Genomic DNA, 26701 nt, shown 5'->3' with positions numbered 1-26701 from the left:
AGCCTTCTGAATTGAAAAAAAGTAAGTATTCGCACTGAATTATTGAAAATTGAAACTTTTATGTTGACTCTTGATGACTATGAAACCAGTGTTAAGCATTAATATCATCCAATGTAAAATACTACACTGAAGAGCCTGTATATGCTGACTGGGAATAGCGGTGGCCTTTTACAGTATCAAAAAGTCTAAACATCTGATGGTCGGAAGAAACTGCTGGTGATGAAGACATCCCATCTCTCTGGAGCAACCATTACAGTGAAAATCTTTACAGCACGTTCTTATTATCAGCTAGGGAATGTTATATTGGTATTATAGCAGCAAAACAAGGAGAAGAAAGAGAAGAGAGGAAGAAGTGTGTATTTGAAAAGTGTGAAAAGGTAATAAAAAGATACGGAAATGTGCCTTGCTACAGACAGACAAGTGAGAGCCAGCTGGGTGTTTTAAGTCAATGTAAGGAAACAAGCACTGATAATGCCCATCATACTTTATACTTAAATTACACAAGTAGAAAAGTGATGCTTATTAATAGTTTAATGTATGAAGGAAACATCCAGATTTCTGAATATGAAGGTACATATCTCACATTAATTTAAGTCTACATAAAGTAGAGCCTCTATACTGACATATTGAAATTTACGTTCTGCTTAGCCTTTTGTTATGTAAACAATTGTACATTTATTTGCCATTCTAAAACCTCAGGATCAAGTTTACATAATTTTGCTAAATTTCTGTGTTTGCTCAGAAGCAGTTTACAGTACTAAAACCAACCAGCCAAAGAACAGCTTCAACAGAAAGTTAGGTCCGAAGGGGAAGAGGGAAAGAAAAAAAGAAAAATGATAAGAAAAATGCTAACTAAGGTAAAACGACTGATGAGGGGAGTGGGCAGTCACAAATGTTCACAGAAAATAGGTCAGTTAGTAAGTTCTTCTGCAAAAGCCTACACACTTCAGTCAAGCACATCAGTAGAATGATTTGGGAGCATAATTTTTTTTTTCCGGCCACTTGTGATTTCCTCTGAATGAAAAGGAATCTGCAGGCTAATAAGGCTCATTCTCATCAGCCCAGCTGGTTCATATGCACACTGTTCATGTGAGGTGCCCAGGGTCCAGTCCACACCTATGAATATACAGAACATCTATTAAATATACACTTGATTAAAACTCCCCAAAAACTAATGAAGTGCTCTTAGTATCTAGACTAAACATAAAACAGCTCAGTATTATCCAATTTGTAATGTACTTACAAGTAAAATGTTAAACTGCCTTATTTTTATTTTTTTCTCTTTGCAGTGCTGGGAATCAAACCCAGGTCCTTGTGCACGGTAGGCAAGCGCTCTCCACTAGGTGGTATACACCCTCACATGTTTACCTGCTGTTTTCATAAGGCTCTTTTTATTTCTTGCACGGGATTTTATCACCATCTTTTTCAAATCATTACCTATCCACATACAGATTTATGGTTGTGGAAAGACAATGACTCAGATATTAAACATGCATCAATAAGCTAAAATATACAAATATAAAACTATTTCTATAAATTTTCAGTTAATTACATATATTTTGACATTTACAGTTCTATCAACAATTAATCTTTAGATGGCCTGTCTCCTAGCACTACTAAATTTTGATGTCAGTATAGCTGGGCGTGATGGCACATGCCTGTAAACCCAGCACTCAGGAGGCTGAGGCAGGGGGATCGCTGTGAGTTCAAGGCTAGCCTGAACTACATAGCAAGACCCTGTCCCAAAACAGCAAAACAAAACAAAAACCTATTACACTTTTTTTTTTCTTTGGTACTGGGGATCGAACTTGGGTCCTTGTGCTTGCAAGGCAGGCAGTGGAACCACTGAGCTAAATCCCCAGCCCATACACTTTTATGTCAGTATAAAATAATTTTCTATGAAAAGCACTTTTCTTCTATTTACCATCTGCTACACAACGGTATATATAATGCCTTTCCATGGTTTTAGCCCCAAACCACTATCTTTAGTGCCATTTACCACATAGTTCTGTTATACTTCTGCTATATTAAATCTCCCTCACTTTCCTCAGCTGGCCATACTCACCATACTATCTTGCTATCTGTTCACCTGTACCCTAGTTCATAAAACTGAGTGTTTGCTGGGTAATCAGTCTTACCGTTTGAGGACCATTATTTTCTGTGGAACTTGAAACCATCTTTATCAGAGAGTTCCAAGAGGGGTCTGCAGCATGAGGGCCATTGAATATGGGTCCTCCAGTACCATCAGGAATAGGCGCTACTGGAGGGATCATGGCATTCCCATACACAGAAAACGGCATACCCTTTAAAAGAGGAGAAAGTAACATTCATCTTACTGTTTACTTTTCTCAACAAGATCAATAGCTGATATCTGAAGAAAAATTTAAGAAAATAAAACAAAACAAACTGATATTTAGCCAGGCAAGGTGGCAAATGACTGTATTCCCAGTACTCTGAAGACTGAGGCAAGGAGGATCAAGACCCTCCCAAGAGGCCAACCTGGACTAATGAGACACTGCATCAAAAACAAAATCTTGGGGGGAATGTATAAATTATATGGGAAATCTGAAAATTATTTTTTATTATATGGCTTGTTTTAACATTAGATTATTAAATAAGCCTACCAGCTTCAAAGTATTTGTCAAAAACAGTCCTCTAAATAACAGATAAAATCAAGACTTACAAATTACATATACTCTGCCAGATTTTGACCTATATTTGCAACCCAAGCCCCTGCATCATTTCACACATGCTCATCTCTTGGGAAATGAAAATTAATAGTAAGAAAAACATTTTGAAATAATGAAAATGCTTATTCAAATCACCATTACCCCAACTTTAGGAAAGTCCATATATCCTGCAGGAACATGCTGATGGAATGTACCAGAAGGAGTTACGATTCCTGTATTATCTCTCTCCATGGCTTGATGCTGTGAAAACACTCCTGGATCAGACATCGGCCTGTGAATCATAGGGTTTCCCATCCCAGGGTTACACCAGTCTACTTTGTCTGAAAGAAAAGAAAGGCATGGACAAGAATCTGTGATTTTTTAAAAAAAAGAATTGGTAATATTTTAACAAAGGAAGCAAAATGAAATATTTTATGTCTAAGAATTTTTACATTAAACTGAATTCTTTTAAAGTACGATACTTATATATATTTACAGTAATATTTCCATGTTTGGAGGTAGTAATATAACACAGCCTGATGAAATAACCTACCAGTTAAGTGTTATAAAACAAAGTTAAAACCTAGGAACCTCAAAAATATATCAACATGTTAATATAAAATGAAAAATTAATGTGTCTGCATTAGCCTGTTTTCAGCAAGAAATGATAAATGCAACAAGAGAGATTACATGGGAATAAAACTCCAAAAACTGATTCAATAGAGCAAGCGATAGCAATACAGGCCTTCTAGAATGACTATGGAAGGTAATGTCTAGAACACTAGAGTGAGATGCAAACAACTCCTAGAAAGTAGGGTAGCACATCGTACCTTGACTGCCACTAATTCCTTCAAAGGACCAGATGCCACTATGCCCTACGGATGTGGACAAATTACTCCCAATCACAGATGGAGCTGAAGTTCCAGTTTGCCTGATCCGTGCAGAACGTTCAGTCCCAATAGGAACTGGAACTTTCCTGTCCTGAGAGATGGCGCTGGGCTTCTCCGACCCTAAAGGTACTGATGGTGGAGCAGGTGATGGCGCACGAACCCCAGAGGATACTGACTGTGCAGCAGAATCTGGAGCAGAGACATTGTGAAGAGAATACAGGTTATCTGTACATGATGTAATTTTAAAAACCAAATCTTAAACTGTGAAGCCATCTTAAAATACATATTGATGAAAATGTTTAAGTAATACATTTTGCATATTAAAATTTGTCCTTTTTTTTTTTTGGTACTGGGGATTGAACTCAGGACCTCACACTTGCCAGGCAGGCACTGTGCTGCTGAGCTATATCTTAGCCTTGTATATTAAAATTTGGTTAAAGTTCCATGACTTTGTGGTAGAATATGAAGATGTCAATGTTACAAAGCAGTGAAGGAAGAGCCAGGGATTTAGCTCAGTGGTTCTGCCGCCTGCCTCACAAGCGCCAAGGTCCTGAGTTCAATCCCCAGTACCAAAAAAAAAAAAAAAAAGGAGTGAATGATTCATATAATAAAAACCATTACACTGGGCCAGGGATTTAGCTCAGTGGTTCCGGCACCTGCCTCGCAAGCACAAGGTCCCGAGTTCGATCCCTGGTACCAAAAAAAAGAAACCAAAGAAAAACCATTACAGTAATTAATGTTTAAATAAATTAATTCTTGAAACTAAGGATTAATATTTAAGCTGAAAAACCACAACAAAATGTTGGTAGGAAAAAAATCACTGTACTGGCCATTTCTAAACTTTTTTTCCTTTGGGAACATTTATTTTGGGGTATGTTATGATGAACAACAAATGGATTACAATATCAAATTTGGAAAGTCTAGCTGAAGGAAAAAAATAAGTTTATTAAAATGACCGTGCAGAACCTTGTATGTGCTGAAAAAAGTACTAACAGGAAGCTATGCCTCATTGTGGTAATAACAATCTAAACTTTATTTATCAAAACAAGGTATGGGGGCGGGGATTTAGCTCAGTGGTTTTGCCGCCTACTGCGCAAGTGCAAGGACCTGAGTTCGATCCCCGGTACCAAAAAAAAAAAAAAAAAAAAAAAAGGTATGGGTTTTAATATAGTCAATTTAAGAATGTTGTGGCCTGGTAGCACATGCCTGTAAGCTCAGCTCCTGGGAGGCTGAGGCTGGAGGATCACTACCAGTTCAAGGGCAGCCTGGGCTACATAGCAAGACTGTCTCAAAACTTAAAAAAAAAAAAAAAAAAAATTTCTTTTTCTGAGAATTTTAACTGGAGATTTAATCTCTTTACACATTACTGAGATGAAAAAAGAACAATCAAAATTCTGCTTCATGTGAAAAACTCAACTATTAAGCATACTTCACACTGAACAAGGTATAAATGGTGGAGGAACTAAAAGTAAAAATCAAAACTGTTACCTTCAGACCCACAATTTATTCATAACTACTTAATTACTGACCCAGAAGCAAGCATTAATATTTTTGCATTTACTTATTATCTTGGGGGATTTTTTCAGATAGGGTCTTACTATGTAGTTCAGGCTGGCCTTGAACTTGCAGTGATTCCCTTCCCTCAGCCTCCCAAGTGCTGGGATCACAGGCATGTGCCATTATACCTGGCTTCCATAAAAGAATGTCTATACATGTAGGTTTTCTCTGTGTGTTATGTGTATATAAATAGATACAGATTTCAGGGGCTGGGGATTTGGCTCAGTGGCGCCACACCTGCCTGGCAAGCGCTAGGTCCTGAGTTTGGTTCCTGGTAACCCCTCCCCTACAAGAGATAGATTTCACAATCCTATCTACATGTGCACACACAAGTAACATGAAAGAATAGTGCTTCTATGGTTTCCCAAGGCCAGGAAAGAGACAATGCAAGCAAAGCCAAAAGAAATATCCAGTGTCAGACATAGTGATACACATCTCTAAGCCCAAAACTCAGGAGGGCAGAATTAGGAGGATCAAAGTTCAAGTTCTACTTAGGCAACCTAGCAAGACCCTGTCTCAAAATCAACAATTAAAACTATGGCTGAGGGGGCCGGGGATTTAGCTCAGTGACACCACGCCTACCTCGAAAACATAAGGTCTTGAGTTCGATCCCTAGTACTAAAAAAAAAAAAAAAGAAAAAAATGGCTGAGGATGTAATTCACTGATAACAGTGCCAATTGGTCTGATGCCCAGTACTGCCAAAGAGAGAAGAGAGGAGGAAAGAGGAAGAGAAAAAAGAAGTCAAAAATAAAAAGAAGGGGGCCGGGGATTTAGCTCATTGGTGCCACCACCTGCCTGGCAAGCACAAGGTCCTGAGTTCGATCCCCAGTACCAGGAAAGAAAGTCAGACAAGACAGACAGAAAGAAGAAAAGAAGGAAGGGAGGAAGGGAGGAAGGGAGGAAGGGAGGGAGGGAGGGAGGGAGGGAGAGAGGGAGGGGAGGGGAGGGATACAGTTCAATGGTATTGTACTTGCTCAGCAAGCATAAGGCCCTGGGTTCAATTCCCAGCATTAAAACAAAAACAAGAGAGGGAGCAAGGAGGGAGGAGGAAAAGAAGAGAGGGAGATAGGGAGAAGGGGGGGAGTAGGTAAATAGAACAACAAAAATAGAAATTAAATAAAATGCAAAGCTACATTTTTGTGTATTTCCAAATACAACAAAAGAAAATTCTAGGGCCTTTGGCTAGGGGCTAGGGAAGATATCTTGATCCACTACTTATTCCTTCAAAAAATTCATTTTGCAAAACACAAAACAGAATGGAGAGAGAAGAGACATAATGGCAGAGTGGTGAGCAACAGAGAAAGAGTCTCTCCAAGATTTGGGTTCCTGACACTGGAATATAGCAGTGCAAGGAGGAAAAGGAGGAGGGAAGTGGGTCCCGGGACCCAGGAAGGATTTGAAGCAAGAATTGAAGTCCATGGGAAGAGCAAAGAGAGAGACTTCAACCAAGAGGAGAGAGATAACAAGCAGCACTCTCTCCCAGAGCCTGGACTTACAGCATGGGAATGGCGGGTTAAACCTGTACATGCAAGATGACTACTGGCGACCCCAGAGGCCTCCAGGAAGAAACACACGAGTGGAATGAAGCAGTGGACTAACCGGACTTCAGTGGCTGGTGAGTTATCCAGGTTCAGATCTCACCTAGGAGAGGGTGATTGGCTAGTAACCATCTTGGAGAAAGGTCAACTGAGCTCCGAATACAAAACAGCTGTGGGCCAACTCCATCCAGTGGGTCTTGGTGTTTCCGTGCAGAACCCAAGTTCAAGTTAGCCGGAGGCACATAGACTATTGTAAGCTCAAGGAATCCAGTTCCAGCCTCAGCCAGAAATCAGACTGAACTTCAGAGGATCTCAAGGGGCAGGACAGCTGGGATTAATCCACAGGGATTTGGGCTCTTTCTGCCTGTGCTGCTTACCAGTGACAGTAGAGACACACTTTGAATTGGACTTTTTTCTCCTTTCTTTATCTTTTTTACTCCTTTCTGGTTGTTTTGTTTTTTCTTGATTGTTCAAACACGGTTTCTAATTTTTTTGTTGTTGTTTTGCTGTTCTTGTTTTTATTTCCTCCTTTTCTGTTTCCCGTTTTCTTCAACAGTTTCTTAAAGTCTGTCCTCCAGCCTTGCTTCTGATCTCTTCCTCTTCTTCTATTTCTCTGTTTTTCCCCCCAACCCCTTTCAAATCTTCTCCCCTAAGGGTAAAATTGCCATATTAAGGGATTATTCATGCAATTTTCAGATTCGTTCTAGATTTTGTTATATAACCACAAATCTAATACATATGGTTAAAGGTAGTAAATTAATAGTTACCAGTTTGTCATTTTCTAGGCTGTATTTGATGCTATTGTTATTGCTGATTGTACTACTTTAGCAGAGCTGACATAATTGTGCTAATCAACTGTTCTTCCTGGTATGCCAAGACAGAGATTGACTAAGGGTTTTAAAAAAAACACTATACACAGAAACTTCTCATCCCCAACAAATGGAAGAGGTAGGATTGAGCAACAGACTCAGAATCCAAAAGGCAGCTACACCTAGAAGACACTTCTGATAAGCAGTTATTTTCTAAAGGTTCCTAAAGCTACTCGCCATAAGCAATTTATAGGCATCAACCCAGGAATTAAAACTTTAAAAAAAAATAGAAAATGCAAAGACATTTAAACAAGATGCAACCACCCCATCCCCAGACTTTCAGCTCACCAAAGGCAAACCCAGGGGCAATGATGTAGAACAATCTGAAAGCAACTCACCTGGACGCTCTTAAATAGTAACAACAAAAGTAACAAAGCAGATGAACTAGACTGCACAAAAATTCAAAGCAGAAATAACTTCTCAGATAACTACAGAGATGGTGACCAAAATGAAAGACACGCTTAGTAACTCTAAAGAAGATACAGATTTTTTAAAAAAACAGAGGAACTCAGGAAAATGATGGAAACCATGAACACCTGGCATAGGGATGTAATGGAATCCATGAAACAAACACAAACAGATATCCAGGAGATTAAAAGTTTCATTGAAAGTATACGCACCAGAATGAGCCAATGTGAGGACAGAATACCAAATATAGAAGACAGGATTTCAGTTAGCGATCATGAAAAGGGAGATCTCTTAAAAATAGCAAGGGACTACAAGAAATCAATCCAGCAACCGCCAGATGACACAAAGAATAACATAAGATTGATTACAGTCAATGAAAAAGCTTAAACAACATAAAAAACTTGTTCTCAGAAGTAATGGCAGACACTCATATTTATAGCAGCACAATTTGTAACAGCTAAATCTTGGATACAGCCCAAATGCCCATCAACTGATGAGTGGATAAAAAAAGATGTTTGTTTTTATACAATGGAGTGCTATTCTTCCATAAAGAAAGATGAGCTTCAGACATGTATAGCTAAATGGATGGACCTTGAGACCATACTCAAAAATATGAAATAAAATTGAACACTTATGTTTAAATACTGTATTGTTTCTCTGGTGTGAGAAACTAAATGTGGAAATAAGGACTGAGATGTATAATGGACGTTAAGAAATAGGAAGAAAAGTGTTCAAATGCGAAGGGGAATGAGGAGAGAGGAAGGAAGCGACAAGAAAAAAAGAAAAAATAGAAGGAAAAAATGGAAACAAAGCTTTTGTACATAGGGAGGGGAGGGGGCTTGAAGCGGGTAATGGGATAAAATAAAATATATTAAAAAAAAAAAAGAAGTAATGGCAGAAAACTTCCCAAAGAGGGAAAAAGAAATTCACATACATTAAAAAAAAAAAAAAGAAATTCACATACAGATAATTGAGACATAGAAAACTCCAATTTACCATAATCGAAAAGCATCTTCCCATTGGGCCAGGCTGGTGATCTGCGCTTTCCCTTGCCTCAAATTATCAGCCTCATCTCTGGTTTCTGTCCCTGGGGCCTTGGCCTAAAAGAACTTGTCATACAGAGCCCCTTGTCACTGCCTTTACTTCATATTTTTGGGGATACTCATCGAATCATTCCCTCTCAGGAGAATATGTAACTGGCTAGCCAGAGTCACGATCCTAACCCACTCTGGTGGCCACTTCGTTCCAGTGGCTGCACCCCAGCACTAGGCCTACCTCAAGTTCCTGGATCAGTTTGCAGAGTGAAAGATCAACAAACACCTCTGCCCTTGCATCCTCCCACCTTTGGGCAGCCTCTGTGACGTATGCCCTCCCACTCTTGAGCACCCTGGGGCCTCCCCTGAGACCTCCACTGCTGTGATAACATACTGTTCCTCACAACCAGTTAAAGGACAACTATCCGTTCTCAGAACTACTTATATGACCCCTGGAAAAAAAGGAAAGGGCTTTAATGGATATTGGTTTCTGATAAACACGAAAAGGGCTGGACATGGTAACATGCCTTTAATCCCTGCACTCTGGGAGGCTGAGGCAGCAGGATCCCCAAGACTCTGAGGCCAACTTGGGCCTCATAGTTCAAGGCCAGCCTGAACTACATAGTGAGAAACTGTCTCAAAAAGGAAAAAAAAAAAAAGAAGGAAATTGATGGAAAGGAAGCCTTAGTGGCTGAATCATAAAGAATTTACATCTGAATTTGGGGGAAGAGATCACCTGGCAAGGCTCTGCCTGGCTTCCTCCATCCTGATCTCTGAGTTCTGTTCCAGTTTTCCCTCAGTCTCTGCCTTGGGTTCTGCCTTCTCCTGCATAATTATCCTACCCCTCTGAACTATGAACTTGAAGGGTGGGGTGACACCAGATCCTGTGCAGAGGCCAAAGTACACTGAATAAACTGCTTCTTCAAAAACAAACAAACAAACAAACCATCTTTCCCAAGGCATATAATAGTCAAGATTCCAGAAATTCGACACAAGGACAGACTATTAAAAGCTGCCAGGGATTTAGCTCAGTGGTTCCACTGCCTGACTTGCAAGCACAAGGTCCCAAGTTCGATCCCTGGTACCAAAAAAAAAAAGCTTTTAGAGAAAAGAAATCACCCGTGAAGGAAAGCCCATCACAATTACAGCAGACTTCTGAACACAAACCGTCAAGTCAAGCAGAGTTTGAAGTGAAGTATTTAAAGCCCTAAAGGAAAGCAACCTCCAACCCAGACTGATGTACCCCACAAAACTAACTTTCAAACTTGATAGAGAAATTAAGATATTTCCATGACAAAGAACATGAGGAAATCATGAACACCAAACCAGCACTCCAAAGTGTTCTGAAGGATATTCTAGAAGGAGACAACAAGGATTACAACTCCATGAACCCCAACAGAATGAATCCACCAGGCAAGGCAAGAAATTAGAAAAGAGGAAGCTAACAACAGGAAAATAATATAACAGAGGTAAGACAATACATATGAGTTATAACCATCAATGTGAATGGTCTCATTTCATCAATCAATAGACCAAGAAGCAAGATCTGGGTCCGGGATTTAGCTCAGTGGTTCTACCTCCTGTCTCGTAAGCGAAAGGTCCTGAGTTCCATTCCTGTACCAAAAAAGCCAAACCAAACCAAACCAAAACAAAGAAGCAAGATCCAACAATATGCTGCATACAAGAAACACATTTAATTAAAAAAAAATTCATAGACTGAAAGTCATGGGATGGAAAACAATATTCCATGCAACAGGAACCCAGAAAACAGCAAGGGTAGTTAAGTTTATTTGCAGACAAAGTGGATTCCAAGCCAAGACTGATTACACTCAACTATGTAAAACAAATATTAACGAAATCATACAAGCACTAATACACTTGTAATGGGGAAACTCAATACCCCATTATCACAAACAGATCAACTAGACAAAATATTGACAAAGAAGTATCAGAATTGAACCAAACTTTTGAACAAATGCACTTACATGTCTACAGTGTTCCACTCCACATCAGAATACACATTCTTCCCAGCTGCACATGGGACCTTCTCCAAAACAGACCACATACTAACTCATAGAACATGCTTAAGTAAATACAAAGGAATTGAAATTATCCCATGCATCTTATCAGACCATAGTATAATATAATTGGAAATCAATGGCAAAAGAAACCACAAGAACTTCATAAACACATGGAAATTAACAACCAGTGGGTCACAGAAGAAGTTAAAAGAAGAAATCTGACAGTTTCTACAATTAAACGATAATGACAATACAACATAGCAGAACTTATGGGATGCAATGAAAGCAATCTCACGAGGGAAATTTATAGTAGTGAATACCTGTATCAGGAAACAGAGTGGGCTCAAATAAACAATCTAATACTGAAGCTCAAGCTTCTAGAAAAAGAAGAGTAAGTCAAGCCCAAAGCTTCTATGAGGAAGGAAATTGTAAAGATCAGAGCAGAATTTAATGCAATGGAGACTAAAAACAATATAAAGATTCAATGAATCAAACAGTTGGTTCTTCAGGGGCTGGGGATTTAGCTCAGTGGTTTTGGCACCTGCTGTGCAAGTGCAAGGACCCGAGTTCGATTTCTGGTACCAAAAAAAAAAAAAAAGTTGGTTCTTCGAAAGATTAAATAACACAGACAAACACTTAGCCAACCTTATCAAGAAAAGAAGGGAAAAGACTCACATCCATGCAATTAGAAATGAAAAGGGTGAAATTACAACAGACCTTGCAAAAATCCAGGATCATCAATACCTACTTCGAGAACCTGTATTCTAATAAGATGGAAAACACAGAAGAAATGGACTGATTCCTAGATACACATGCATTACCAAAATTGAATCAAGAAGACATAAAAATTCTAAACAAACCAGTATCAGCCAAGGAAAATGAAGATGTAATTAAAAACCTAGCAACAAAGAAAAGCCCAGGCCCCGACGGATTCATTGCTGAATTCTGTAAGAAATTTAGAGTAGACCTAAAGCCTCTACTTCTCAAACTCTTTAATGAAACTAAAAGGGAAGCAGTACTCCCAAATTCATTCCTGGAAACAAGCATTACCCTGACTCTAAAAGCAGGGAAGGATCCAACCCCCCAAAAAAGAAAAGAGGGGCCGGGGACTTAGCTCAGTGGTTCCGCCGCCTGCTTCGCAAGTGCAAGGACCCAAGTTCGATCCCCGGTACCAAAAAAAAAGAAAACTATAGGCCAATCTCTGTAATGAACACAGATGCAAAAATCCTCAATAAGAAAGTGGCAAACAGAATGCAGCAAATCATCAAGAAGGGTATACATCATGACTGAGTTGGAGTGATCCCAGGGATGCAGGGATGGTTTAAAATATGCAAATCAATAAATGTAACACACTATATTAACAGAGCCAAGGACAAAAACCAAATGATCATCTTAATCGATGCAGAAAAACATTTGATAAAGTCTAATACCCATTCATGATTAAAAACAATACAGAAAACTGATATAGTCTTTATCTCAATCTGATAAAACCCATCCATAACAAGCCAAAAGCCAACATCATACTAAATGGACAAAACCTGAAAGCTTTCATTCTAAAATCAGGAACAAGACAAAGATATCCACTGTCACCATTCTTATTCAATACAGTCCTGGAAACATTAGCCAGAGAAATTAGACAAGAAAAAAAAAAATAAAATGAGTAAGGATAGGAAAGGAAGAAAAATTATCATTATTTGTGGATGACGTGATGCTCTACATAGAAGACCCCAAAAACTCCACCAAAAGACTAATAGATTTGAGAACCAAATTCAGTAGCATAGCTGGATACAAAGTCAACACTAAAAATCAATAGCCTTCCTGCTCACAAATAACAAACTCACTGACAGAGAAATGAGGGAAACGCCTTTCACAATAGCATCCAAGGGCCTGGGATTTAGCTCAGTGGTTTCGCTGCCTGCTGCACAAGCACAAGGTCCAAAGTTTGATCCCCAGTACCAAAAGAAAAAAAAAAGACAGGTCTCCACAATAGCATCCAAAAACTCAAAATACCCAGTAATCAATCTAATGAAGAAAGTAAAAGACCTTTACATTGAAAACTACAGTACTCTGAAAAAGGAGATTGAAGAGGATATCAGAAAATGGAAAGATATCCCTTCTTCTTGGATAGGAAGAACCAATACAGTGAAAATGACCATACTTCCAAAATTGTTGTACAGATCTAATGCAATTCCAATCAAAATTCCAATAGTATATCTCACAGAATTAGAGAAACCTATCCTAAAATTCATTTAGAATCAGAAGAGATCTAGAATAGCAATGGCAATTCTGACCAACAAGGGCAAGGCTGGAGGTATCACAATCCCTGACCTGAAATTATACTACAAAGATATGGTGATAAAAACAGTATGGTACTGGCAAAGAACAGGCCTGAGGACCAGTGGAACAGACTAGAAGATGCAGAAACAACTCCAGACATACTCGGCCACCTTATCTTTGACAATGGAGGCAAACACCTTCACTGGAAGAAAGCATATTTAATAAATGGTGCTGAAAAACCAGGTTTTTCATAAGAGGAAAATTGAAACTAGACCCATATCTTTCACCATGCACTAACTTAAAATCTAAATGGATCAAGGCCAGGGATTTATCTCAGTGGTTCCACTGCCTGCCTTGCAAGCACAAGGTCCTGAGGTCGATCCCTGGTACCAAAAAAAAAACAAACAAAAAAAAACCTGAAAAGGATCAAAGATCTAAATATTAAAACAGAAACACTGTATCAGCTGGAAGAGAGAATAGGTAGAATGCTTGGGAACACAGGAGTAAGAAACCCAGCAAAACCCAGACCACATGGGAAGTACTACAAACAATCAACAACTGATACTCATCTTACTAAAAAGCTTTTGCACAACAAGAGAAACCACCAACAGAGTGAAGAGACAACCCCACAGCATGGAAAGAAAATTTCTACCAGCTATTTATCAGATAAAGGACTACTATTCAGAATATATAAAGAACTCAAAAAAATCAGAACCCCCAAGATTTACTCCAAAAATGGGCATCTGAAATGAATAGACACTTCTCAGATGAAGGAAAAATGTAAATAAATATACGAAAGAATGTTCAATATCAATGGTCATTGGAGCATCCCTAAGCAATGCTGAAATTCCATTTCACTCCATAAAGAATAACTGTTATCAAGAAATCAACCAAAAAAAAAGAAAGAAAAGAAAAGAAATCAACCAATAATAAATGCTAGAAAGGCTGTTGGGAAAAATGAACTCTTTTCACTGTTGCTGAGAGTGTAGACTGGTGCAACCACTGTGGAAATCGGGGTGGAGATATCTCAACAAAGTACAACTAGAGGTTCCATTTGACCCAGCTATTCCCCTTATTGGTATTTTCCTGAAAGAATTAAAAGCATAATACATGTGTGATATATGCACACCCATGTTTATACATAAGCGACACAGTTCGTAATATCTAAATATTGCAAACAGCCCAAATCCCCATCAACCTACAAATGAATAAAGATGTGTTTTTTAATATGATGGAGTACTACTCTGCCATAAAGAAGGATGAGCTTCAGACACTTATAGCTAAGTGGATGAACCTTGAGACTATACTCTGAAGTGAAATAAATTGGACACACATGTTCAAATAGTGCATTGTTTCTGTGATGTAAGAAACTGAAAGTGAAAATAAGGAAAATGTATAATAGATATTGGGAAGAGAAGAAAATGTTCAAATGGGCAGAGGAACATGAAAGGGAGAGGAAGAAAGGAACAGCCAATGAAAAAAAGTGAAAATAGAAGCAAACAAAGCTTTTCTACATAGGGAGGGGAGTGGCTCCAGGGGAGAAGGAATGGGAAAAAAGAGGTAGGATGTATCATGTATAGGTGCAAATTCCCTATGATAAGTGTTGTCATTGTGTATGCCTAAAATATATCAATAAATGTTTTGCTATAAAAAAGTAAATAAAAATAATTGTAGGGGCTGGTAAAAAAAAAACCCAGAATGGAACTGCAGCTAAATTATGTATAAAAGAGGAATGGATCAGTAGCATCCCTACAGAAGACAATGAAAGCATACAATAAAGTTATAACCTAAAATACCACATGAACTAAAAGACATACATGAAAGAGCAGCATAATTAAGAATTAGTAAAACTGGAAACAATGAAAAAACTCTGGAAAGTATTAGATATAAAGAATTATTTCTGAAATGGCTAAATAAAAACACAACGGAAGAATGTATAAACATAAGAGAAAAAATCTGAAAGTTTTCTTTAAATTACATATTGAAAAAAAATTACATATTGAAAAGGCACACTTATATCTCTGAAAAACAACTGAAAACAAATGCCACCAAGACACAGGTAAGGAGGGCAGGATGGCAAGAGCAAATAAACCCTACTTTCCCTAGATCTGTCCCTGGGAGCCTGCCCTAAGTTTCATTGGATCAGGTTTCCCTTTCCTTTCCTGTTTCCTTCTAAAACCAAATGTAAAGAAAAACATTGATCCCCGGTACCAAAAAAAAAACCAAATCAAATGTAAAGAAAAACAACACTTTGTATGCTGTGAACAGATGAACAGATGAAGTCTTCTTGCTCACCTATTAAGAGATTTGCAGCCTTCACAGAATCCCAGACCTAAGTAGCCATAGTTTCCATCATTCCTGGGTCAGTCTGTTTGCTGCTTTCTTCCTGCAGGCCCACTGGCCTAAGCACAGGCATGGGACCCAAGAATGGCCCACTGTAGGCCAGCCAGCATGGCCTGATCTGAACACATGAGCTGAGCCCATCACATTCCTCATGCAAGAAGTAGCAATTGATGAACAGAGAAAGTAGTGGCAATATACAAGATGAGATGATGAATCAGCCTAGGTGTGAAGACAGCAAAACAGGAGCCTCACAAGAAAGAGATCACAAATGCCAGATCACATATGTCCTGAGAGACAAAGAGAGAAAGACAAAGAAATACAAAGGAGAAATAGCTGCCACAAGTCCTGGATGATTCTAAAGATGTTCTTATACATGGGCATGTGCACACAGAGACATACACACACACATACACACGTGCACGCTTGCAGTACTGGTGAGAGAACCCAGGGCTTCTGAACTGTGCTATACCCCCCCTCCATACCATTTTTAAAATTTAGAGTCAGAGTCTTGCCAAGTGACTAAATTAGCCAGGCTGGGCTCCAACTTGTGATCCTCCTGCCATTGGCTCCCAGAGTACTAGGATTATAGGAATGCATCACAATGCTCAGCTTCCTACACAGTCTTATAGCAAACAATATTTCCCTTGAGATTCCTTAGATGGCGCTACATTTCTTGCCATGAAAAGAAATTTTTTAATTTCTATATAATTTTTCAATTAGGGAAGAAAAGCAGAGCTGGGGATGTAGTTTAGCGGTACAGTGCTTCCCTAGCATGAGCAAGGTCCTGGGTCCAATCCCCAGTACAGCAAATAAAAACAAAAAGAAATTCAGGGCCGGGGATGTAGCTCAGTGGTTCCACCGCCTGCCTCGCCAGTGCAAGGTACCGAGTTCGATCCCCAGTACCAAAAAAAAAAAGTAATTCAGAGTCATGTTAGAGTTAAAAGATACTATCTGATATATACAGGAAAAAACAGGTTTCAGAGGATGGGCCAGATCTAGGTTTTGTAGGAAATTAAGTTTATACAGTTTTGGGAACCATTTTTAGAAAAGATTGCAAAATTACAAATACAAAACCATGTTCTGGACCTCAAAAGTGCAAATGAGCCGGGGATTTAGCTCAGTGGTTTCACTGCCTGCTGCATAAGCGCAAGGATCCGAGTTCAATCTCCAGTAACCCCCCCAAAAAATGCAAATGAGGCACCCTTGAAGCTAAGCATCATTGACATTATGGTAAATCCATCTCAATTTAGAAAGAAAAATGGTCCTGAGTTAGCATGCAAACGGTTATGACTTACGAATTTTAAAAAGTGCCCTGTGGGAAAATTACACTGCACTTTCTTCCTTTTGTTTCAATGCTGGGGATTGAACCCAGGGCCTTACCACTGAATTATATCCTGGTCTTGTCTTCAACTTTGAGACAGGGTCTCACTAAATTCCCAGGCTATGCTGGAGTGCTGGAATTTCAGGTGTGCCCACCATGCCCGGCTACTCTGTACTTTTCAGAGGACTTAGCTCAGTGTTTATTTTTATTTCCTTATTTTTGGTTTTTTGAGACAGGATTTCACTATGTAGCCCAGGCTGGCCTCAAACTCTTGGTGATCCTCCTGCCTTAGGCTCCTGAGTGCCGGATTACAGGTGTGTGCCAGCACACCCAGCTCAGCTCAGTGTTTATTAAACACACTATAAATTTAATCATGAAGATATGGCAGGAAAAAAAGTAGGAATTCCATCAGGCAATTGGCCTGGTCTTCAAAATAATGTCTGAAAGATACAAAGTAAGAAAATAGTTCTAGATTATTTGAGACTAAATAGGCAAGGGGATTAAACGTAATCTGCAATCCTATCCTAACTTGAATATTGGTGAAAGGAAATCCCTAAGTGTATTAGGACCAAAAAAAATGTACTATTTGGACAACTGAAATAGAAATATGGATGATCAGATACTATAGTAATGGAAAATGTGCTGAATTTGATGACTGCAGAACAGTTATGGAAAAGAATGTGCTTAAAACTTTAAGTATTTAAGAGTAAGAGTCTGATACCTGCAACTAACTCTAAAGTGACTTGGGAAAAAAATAGAGAAAAAATTGTTTTAAATGGCACAAGAAAAAAAGCATATACACTCACACACGCATATAGACACACATGGTGGGGACAGGGAAGAACGTGACATGTTATCAACTGGCAGGTCTGGGAAATGTGCCAAGATTATCTGTACTATTCTTGAAAGTTTAAAATGATTTTTGAAAGGGCAAGCCAGGCGTGGTGATGTACAATTGTAATCCTAGTACTTGGGAGGCTGAGGCAGGAGGATCACTGAATTCAAGGCTAGCTGGGCTACAAAGGGAGACCTTGTCTCAAAAGGGGGGGTATAAGAGACATGTCCAATGCAGTTTGTGACATAGGAGCAGTTCCTGGTTTAAAAAGAAAAAAAATCTATAAAAATGGTGTTGGGATAATTGGGAATGCTTGAATGCAAATCATACCATGTTATTATTACTGAATTAATGCTATCTGTTAGGTATTTGATAAGGGTATTGTGGTTGTAAAAGAAAATGTTATTAAGTGAGGCATGTTTTTATGTCTCAAGTGTCCTATATATACCTTTCATAGCTTTTCCCCCTCATACTTTTTTTTTTGGTAAGGGGGTGGGGGTGGGGGGGTGGTTTTGTACTCAGGACCTTTCAGGACCTTGCACTTGCGGAGGCAGGCACAGTGCCACTGAGCTACATTCCCCAGCAACCCCTCAGACTTTTAAAAAAAAATTATTTTGAAACAGGGTCTCTTGCTAGGTTGGCCAGGCTGGACTTGAAGTTGCAATCATCCTGTCACAGACATTACAGGCATGAGCTATCATACCCAGTTTCTTACATCTTAACTTTCCAATGGCTCAAAAACAAAAAACAAACAAGGGAAAATAAATACAACAAAATCTTTTAAATAACTGGTAAATTTAAGTGAAAGAAATATAGCTGTTTCTTGAACTATTCTTTCAGAATGTTTTGTAAGGTGAATTTTCTTGTACTAAAAACTTCTTGGAATATAGCAATGAAAGCAATTTTAATGGTCTCAATGACATTCTGTATCAACAATGTAACAATGTATTTTAAAAAGCAAGTTAATTCTAGCTGAGCATGGTGGCACATAACCTGTAATCCCAGCACTATGGATGCTGAGGCACGAAGATAAGCAGTTTGAGAACAACCTGGGCTAGACAGTGAATTTAAGACCAGGCTGGACTATATGGGGAAACCCTGTCTGAAAAAAAAAACCACAGGAAGCTAAGCATGGTGGCAAGCATTTGGGAGGCTGAGGCAGGAGGATCACTGCCAGCTCTAGGCTAGCCTGAACTACAAAGGGAGAACCTGTCTCAAAAAACCAAAAATAAAAGAAATAAATAAGTACCCAACCCCCCAAAATAACAACAAACAGAATGAATGAATGAATGAATGAATCAACCAATCAATCAATCAATAAAAAAGCAAGTAAGTATTAAAAACCTATATTGGTTGCTCTGTTACAAAAAGTACAATGTGCTGGGCATGGTGGCATATGCTGTAATCCTAGCAGTCTGGGAGTCTGAGGCAGAACTTTCTTTCTTTTTTGGTACCGGGGGTCAAACTTGGGTCCTTGCGCTTGCGCAGAAGGTGGCAAAACCACTGAGCTAAATGCCCGGCTGGCAGAACTTTCTAACCAGCCTGTGCAACTTATCAATTTAGCAAGACTGTTTCAAAATAAAAAAGTTTGGGAATGTAGCCCAATGAAAGTGTTTTTCAACATATATATACCAAACCCCTGGGTAAAAAAAAAAAAATTCATCACACTTAGTGAATTTTATCTAAGAGTTCCTGAAATAATGTACAACCTGATTTAATAAACAGTTAAGTATATAAAATAGGCTTTTTTTTTTTTTGAGACAAGGTCTTGCTATGTAGTTCAGGCTGGCCTTGAACTCATGGCAACCCTCCTGAAAGCTGGGATTACACGTGTGTACCACCACACCTGGCAAAACAGGCATGATTTCATATACCTGGAAACACTAAGCCCTGGGAATCCACTCTATTGTTAAAATGAACTGTCAAAGACATCCCATGTCACTGGGCAGCCACACTGTGATTTTACCCTTTTTCTCTTCTATTTTTTAACGAATATGAAAATCAAACCCATTTTTTTTTTTTGAAAGTGAAACAGACCTTAGTCTGGCCAGACGGCACTCCCAAAGCAAAGTAGCTTAGAGAGGCGACTAGCCCAGAGTCCGAGACTCTTTTTATAGGGGGTTGCAGGGGAAGTTAACAGGCGAAATTTACAGAAGAGGAACAAAGCTTAGTGATCAGCTGACACATACTGACGGTCAGCAGATGAATCAAACCCATTTTATTTTTATGTATAAACAGGTGAATATGAATCACTCACATACAGACATTTTAATCAACTGTTTAGTTTCAGCTCCACACACTAAGAATACATTGTTCCACATTTATTCTATGTTTAGGGATAAAACTGATTTTCTGAGGAATGCCAGAAAAAACTATGCAGAATAAAATCATTCTAGAAATACAATGAAAAAAACACAAAAAAGAGAAAAAAATGGAGAAAGACAATGTATCTCAGACTTTGTAATCATTGGCTATTTACAGTAAATGTTGGCTCCTCTGTTCAGATTCCTCTAGTCTTGGCCAAAGGATAAGAGTATACCTCTTACATCATCCTTTTGTTTTTTTCCTTTGGCTTCACCGTATGCCATCTCATTTCTAAAATTCCCAGACACCTAACTAATGGTTACTACTGTTATCGTCACCTTCATTTCTCCCACCTGAAGGAAAAGCCCACAGGAGAAACAGCAGCAGACAAAGCACCCCTTATTCCCTCTTCCTTCTCACACTCGTCCTACAAAGTGGATCGAGACACTAGAATCACACAGCTGCTCATGCTGGGATTCTGCTGACATAGGTACTGGGGTGGCAACTCACGTCAGCAGTGCTGAACACTCAGCAAATTACTATTATTTTTAAACATATGCTAGTAGCTACCTCACTAAGAGTCCTTTGGCAATCTTTACTTTTTAACTTTTCTCTTGGGTTTTATTTTTATATTATCATATTTACCATAAAATCTCTTCAAATTTTTGTCCCTATAGAGAAGGAGCCCTTGAATATAAAATATTAATCTTGAAAACAGATTGCATTACTTTTCACTCTTCAATATACAGCTATTAATCTTCCCTAAAATTAAACACCTATAATTCCTTTATTATATATAGAAATTTATGTTATACTGAATATAGCTTTAATGACTCAGCTAGTTCATAGTAGGACACAACTACGCCACCTGCCTTCCTTACCTCCTCTCCCTTTCTCTTTTTCTTTCATTCTTTTCTTCGTACTGGAGATTGAACTTTATTTATTTAGTGGTACTGGGGATTGAACTTAGGGTCTTCACACTAAGCTACACACACCTCTGCCAGCCTCCTTTTTATTTTTATTTTGAGATAGCATATTGTTAAGTTACTAAGTTGCCCAGGGTTGGGTTGAATTTGGAATCTTCCTGCCTCAGCTTCCCTGAGTGCTGGGATCACAGGTGCACACCAAAATACCAGGCAGTTTAGGCTTAATTTTTTATATAACTTACTTATTCTTGTTTGTTTTAGAGATAGAGTCTTGCTGTGCAGTCCAGGCTAGTCTCAAAGTCTCAGTGATCCTGAGCCACAGCCTAATGAGTGTTGGGATTAGGAGCACAAACCACTACTATTGGTTTACTTTATGCTTTATGACAATTGTCATGGTTTGTATCTAGATGTCCCCCAAAGCCTCATGCGCTCATAAGTGGAGCCTTGGGGTGGTGACTGGACCATGTGTGTGTGATTCTCATCACTGGATTAATCCACTAATGGGTTTATAGCTGGGTATGATTTTGGGAAGTGAAGCTTGGTGGGAAAAGATGGGTCACTGGGGGTGCAGCCCAGAAGTTTAACTCCCTCCTCCTCCTTCATTCCCTCTCTGCTTCCTGCCTGACGTACCATGAGCTCTTTCTCCTCTGCTAGCCCCCTGCCATGCCACCCTGCCTTGGAGTCAGCTGACTGTGGACTGAAACCTCTACAATCTATGAGCCAAAATAAACCTGTCCTATTTTAACTTGTGGGTGTCAGTTTCTGTGTTCCAGCGACAAAAAAGTAACTAAGAAGATTTTGGTACCAGAGAAGTGGGGTCGCTGCTGTTAATATAGGGGGAACAGACGTAACTTCCAAACCTACTAGGTATCTGAAATGCGAGGTAGTGTTCTCTAAGATCAAAGAATGAATTCTAGAAACAACAGAGGTTAAGAGTAGGAAAATTCATTGAGAGAAAGAAAGCTTCTGTCTAAAAGAGACAGAAGGGGGACAAGTGGGTTGCCCGCTCACCCAACTTCTCATAGGTGTTTTATGGGACAAAGCCATGGGGTGAGGCGGGTTAAAGGTGAGACAAAACTAGTGAGATTACAAGTACAGTCGCTTAGGGAATATTGATCCAATGAAAAATCACAAGGTAGACAAAACTATGAACAACCAAAAAGATTATTACAAGTATAGTTGCTTAGGTAATATTGATTAAATGAGGATCCAATGAGGAAACAAGTCACATGGCAAGCATACAAGGAATGAGCAAGATTTTCAGTGGTAAAGGGTGGGTCAGGGTCTTTCCTGGAAGATCTTGGTCCCTGACCCAGGAGATTGATAACTATTTAGAATATCAATCACTGGGGCTGAGGATTTAGCTCAGTGGTTCAGCCACCTGCCTCACAAGCACAAGGTCCTGAGTTCGAGCCCTGGTACTAAAAAAAACCAAACAAACTAGAATATCAATCACTGCTATTTATCTTACATGGGCATGGTAGTTTCTCTCCTTTTACAATGCTGGCCTTCAGCGAATGTATCTTGACTGTCCTCCATGTTGGCTCCTCCTGAGCTGACCCCATCTAACTGCTTACAGGATATCTAATTAACTTACCTATCTGCAATACTGTGATGCTACTGGGCCATGTGGGAAGTTTGGAAACATTTGGAGACACTGGCTGGAGAAGTAACCCAAGAATGCTATGAGCCAAGCTTGATGGGAGATTCTTGTCAGAGCTCAGAAGCCCAGAATGCTAATAAGAATGCAGATGGTAAAGACTAGGCTCAGGAGGTTTCAGTTGGAAACAAGAATTACACTGGCTACTGGACCCCAGACCACGTGTGTTATGTTTTGGCAGAAAATTTGTCTGCATTTTGCTCCTGTCCTGAGACATTACAGGAGACTGAGGTTAACAGCATTGCACTAATTAATCTGGCAGAAGAAATTTCAAGGCAGTGTAATGTTGAGGCAGTGGCATGGCTACTATTGGGGGCTTTTAGCCAGCTCTACCTTGAAAACCAAGAGTAAAGAGCCCACCTGAATAATTTAGAAATTTTTGAGTTTGACCAGAAAGGAAGCTCCAGTAAAGCTGTGGCAAGCAAAGATGGAATGGAGAAGCAGATTGCTGCAAATAATAGCATTAGAAAGCAAAGTACTTTGGAATAGGACAATAGCAAAGATGGCCTGAGAGCACATGCAAGGCACCATTCTTTGCAGCCTCAAAACTGCAAAGGTGAAAGACTTAGCTTTTAGAAGACAGCCCAGGGTACCACGCTTCAGAACGGCAACAGCCTAGAGGCTAAGAATTGATTCCACAGAATTCAATTCACTGCGCTCAGCCATCCAGGCTTTTTCTAAAGAGGCCTTTGAAACCACCAGAAGGATGCAGAAGGGCTTGGCTACTGCTCCAGCTGGCAGCAGACCTTCATATCATCCACGTGGCGCTGGTTTTAGGTTCATGCAAAATGCAGTAGTTCTGGGGTCAGGAGGGATTCCACCTAGATTTCAGAAGAAGGCCTGGGAGGCCAGGCAGTGTGCCCCTGAGAGGGGAGTTCATGAAGCTGTAAAGTGAAGTCAAAGCTACAGTGGACACCCTAGGATGTTGGCAAAGCCAGGAATATGGATTGTCTGAGGAAAGCTGTGAGGAGTAAGCAAAGAAAGTCCAAGAGAGAGGCCTTCAGGGCTCCAAGCACCCCTAGTGCTAAGCCCTTTGAAGTGCACATCTTACCACAGATTGCCCTGGCTATTGGACATGAACTATGGATTTACTCTTTGCCCTGCTGTATTTCCGTCGCACTTTCGTCCCATTTTCCCTTTTGAGTGAGAATGTTTATCCTATACCATTTTATGTTAGAAACATTTAACTTCCCTTTCTTTTCTTTTTTTTTTTTTGTGACAGGGTCTCATTAGGTAGCCCAGGCTGACCTTGAACTCATAGTGATCCTCCTGCCTCAGCCTCCCAAGTGTCAGGACTATAGGTGCGCTCCACCATGCTCAGCTTTCTTTTCATTTTTACAGGGGCTTACAGATAAGAGTTAGCCTTGAGTCTCACAGGGGACTTTAGACTTAGACTTTTCAGCAATGCTGAAACTGTTAGGTCTTTGGCAACTCATAGAGATGGACTAAAAATACATAAAGGGATATGTGTGAGTCTTTTAAGGCCCAGGGCAGAATGTTATGGTGTGTTATCTAGATGTCCCCCCAAAGCTTCATACACTCAGAGGTGGGGTTTTGGGGCGGTGACTGGATCATGGGTGTGTAATACTCATCACTGGATGAGTCCACTGATAGGTTGATAGTTGGCTGGCTTTTTTTTAATAATTGCAAACATATTTATCACAATTTACAAATTAGTTAAGTTATATACACAAATAGAATTTTAGCGATAAAATTCCAAACTGGTTTAAAGAGGCCAATTTAAAGTGTACAGTCCCCTAACTTCACCTTCCTTAAATTATAAAAAATAAAATCTGATAGTTTTGATTTCAAGTTACAGAGGAACAGGTGTCACCATGTTTCATCACTCGGAAATGCAAATTCCACTTGTCTGTACACTTCCTTTCTCCTGCTACATTGACACTGAAAGCACCATTACAAGACTAGACTGCATAAAGTATTTACTTTAAACCTCCCAGGATTTGCTTTTAAAGATTGGCAAGGGCTGCAGGCTAAGGGGTGGATGTCACTTGAACATTTGGAGCTGGGATGACAGCACACATTTTTCCCCCTTCAGACCAACTGTAAAAAATTCCTCTGTCTTCCTTATCACTATATGGTCACTTCTAAAGGAGGGTGGTATAGGGGAGAATTCCTAAGCAAGGTTTTACTCATTAGGTTGTGAGGGTAGGGCCGGGGATTTAGCTCAGTGGTGGAGCCGCCTGTCTCGAAAGCGCAAGGACCTGAGTTCAATCCCCGGTACCAAAAAAAACCAAAAAACAAAAAAACATTGGTTGTTGGATGTGAGGGTCGATTCCCAAGGGAACAATTTTCCAAAGTCCAGTGACTATGAAGATGTCCCATTATTTTCCAATATGCAGAGGTGCTGGATTTCAGAAACACAAAATACAACCCCAGTCTCTGAAACAAAATAGTATGGTTCCAGCTACTTCGAAAAGAATACCTCTGAATAGTCACACAGTTTTTTGCAAGGCAAATGGTGCCTGCTTTCCAAATGACACAGCTGGAGCTGGGAGCCAGACTGTTTTCATGGTATGAACCACTCTGGATGTGCAGTCTCTAAGAAGCCCGAAGTGGAGGTGCACAAAACACATAGAACAAGGACTCTGCAAAAATCTGATCAACTATTATGGTGCTGCACTCTGTGTGTGCAGCAGTGAACAAACCTAACACAGGAGGCAGCTCTTAGAGCAAATCAAATAAGATAATGACCAGGCAGATTATAAAATGAGGTAGTAACCTGCCAGCACATCTGATGAAACATGCCTCCTCACACTGAAATAAGTTTGAAACAAAGCGGTCATGTACTCTGTGCTTTCTGCTGCCTATGACAGGAGGTACATGGAGGAAAAACAGACCATTTAAGAGTGGGCTAACATTCCCTCAACCTAACAGTTATATGCCACATGAAATCTAACTACAGAAACGGAGCACAACCAGTCAATGGTAAGACTCTGATTCAAAAGTAAACTTTGGGCTAACGATATTAAGACTTTCTAGTTGTTAAATATGTAGTTTCCCCTTTCCTGAAAGTATGAGCCTGTCATTCATTTCTTCTCTCGTTGCTAAAATAGTAGAACACAGTAAACCTGGACATTAGCTGAAATTAGTATTTTACATTTCAAACTTGAAAATCCAGAACTGCCCAGTTCCAAGTTTACAGTGTCACCCTGACAAGTTTAAAAAGTGACAGTGCTGAAGCATATTAATAACACTGATTTTCTGTTGCACATTTTCAACAAAAGCAAACTACTCTGATATGTCTCCTATCTTCCTCTTACAAAGTTCTAGGGTTTTCAGTTTAAAAAAGCAAATGCCTATGATGCAATTATTACTTTTTCTAGATCGTTTTACAATTTCTGCCCATTGAAAGATACAAAGCTACATTAACTCAGGAACTACAATAATATGTTCAGGACCCTCTCCAAAGAACAGTTTGCACAGAAATCATATATATTTGATATTTAAAATTTGGCAGAAATACGCAGTTTCTCCAAACTCCCAGAGAGTACTGCACGTGTATGTTGTGGCAGCCCTTGGAAACCTAAGTAGAACTTAATGTAGAAAAATACCATACACATAAAAGTCAATCTTTTTAAGTGACACAGACAGTATACTTTAAGTTGGCAACATACTCACGATTATATTTTTAGCTTTAAGGCAGACAGGTTAAATCAATGAAAGAAAAGAAATATATAGAAAAACATAAAAGCCCACTAATTTCAAAATGTTGGGGGGGGCAAAATTTTTATGCAAATATAAGTTATTTAAATTGGAACTGAAAATGGGTCTTAAGCCCTATAAATATTGTTCCCAAGAAAATGAGTTTTGAAAGTGCAAGATTAACAACTCAAAGGGTCTCCTTTTCATCTCAAGCAAGGAAAGGACATTTAAGAACACATCCAACTAAATCAAAAAAGAGAAGATTCAAAGATACCTTTCATTATCAAGGCTGGCTTCAAACCTGTAGTTTCTGTGTGGGATATGTTATCAAAAAATACTAAGCTAGATAGATCATTGGATTCAGGTTAAATTACCTCTAATTAAA

The 26701-nt window shown here is 39.3% G+C and overlaps 1 protein-coding gene across 7 annotated transcripts in view; it reads right to left on the bottom strand.

Annotated features, from left to right (window-relative positions):
- Nucleotides 1–513: 513 nt before the first annotated feature.
- The window catches only part of Ankrd17 (ankyrin repeat domain 17), a 177527-nt gene continuing 151339 nt past the window's right edge, over nt 514–26701 (bottom strand). For 6 of the 7 annotated variants that reach the window (XM_004838014.3, XM_021252504.2, XM_004838015.1 and 3 more), the window contains 4 exons: nt 3500–3748; nt 2832–3010; nt 2139–2303; nt 514–1116 (listed from right to left, as the gene is read on the bottom strand). In XM_004838014.3, coding sequence (XP_004838071.1) covers nt 1057–1116; nt 2139–2303; nt 2832–3010; nt 3500–3748 — 653 coding nt within the window. In that variant the 3' untranslated portion in view covers nt 514–1056. Of the gene's footprint in view, nt 1117–2138; nt 2304–2831; nt 3011–3499; nt 3749–7115; nt 7305–26701 lie in introns of those variants that run through there. The other variant, XM_021252507.2, reaches the window with a different exon arrangement.

Source organism: Heterocephalus glaber, unplaced genomic scaffold, assembly GCF_053883595.1.
Source record: "Heterocephalus glaber isolate CG9 unplaced genomic scaffold, H.glaber_assembly_v1.0 deba00000281, whole genome shotgun sequence".
Classification (NCBI taxonomy): Eukaryota; Metazoa; Chordata; class Mammalia; order Rodentia; family Bathyergidae; genus Heterocephalus; species Heterocephalus glaber.
Note: the sequence above shows the minus strand (reverse complement) of the source record. Positions and strands in the feature narration are given on the sequence as shown.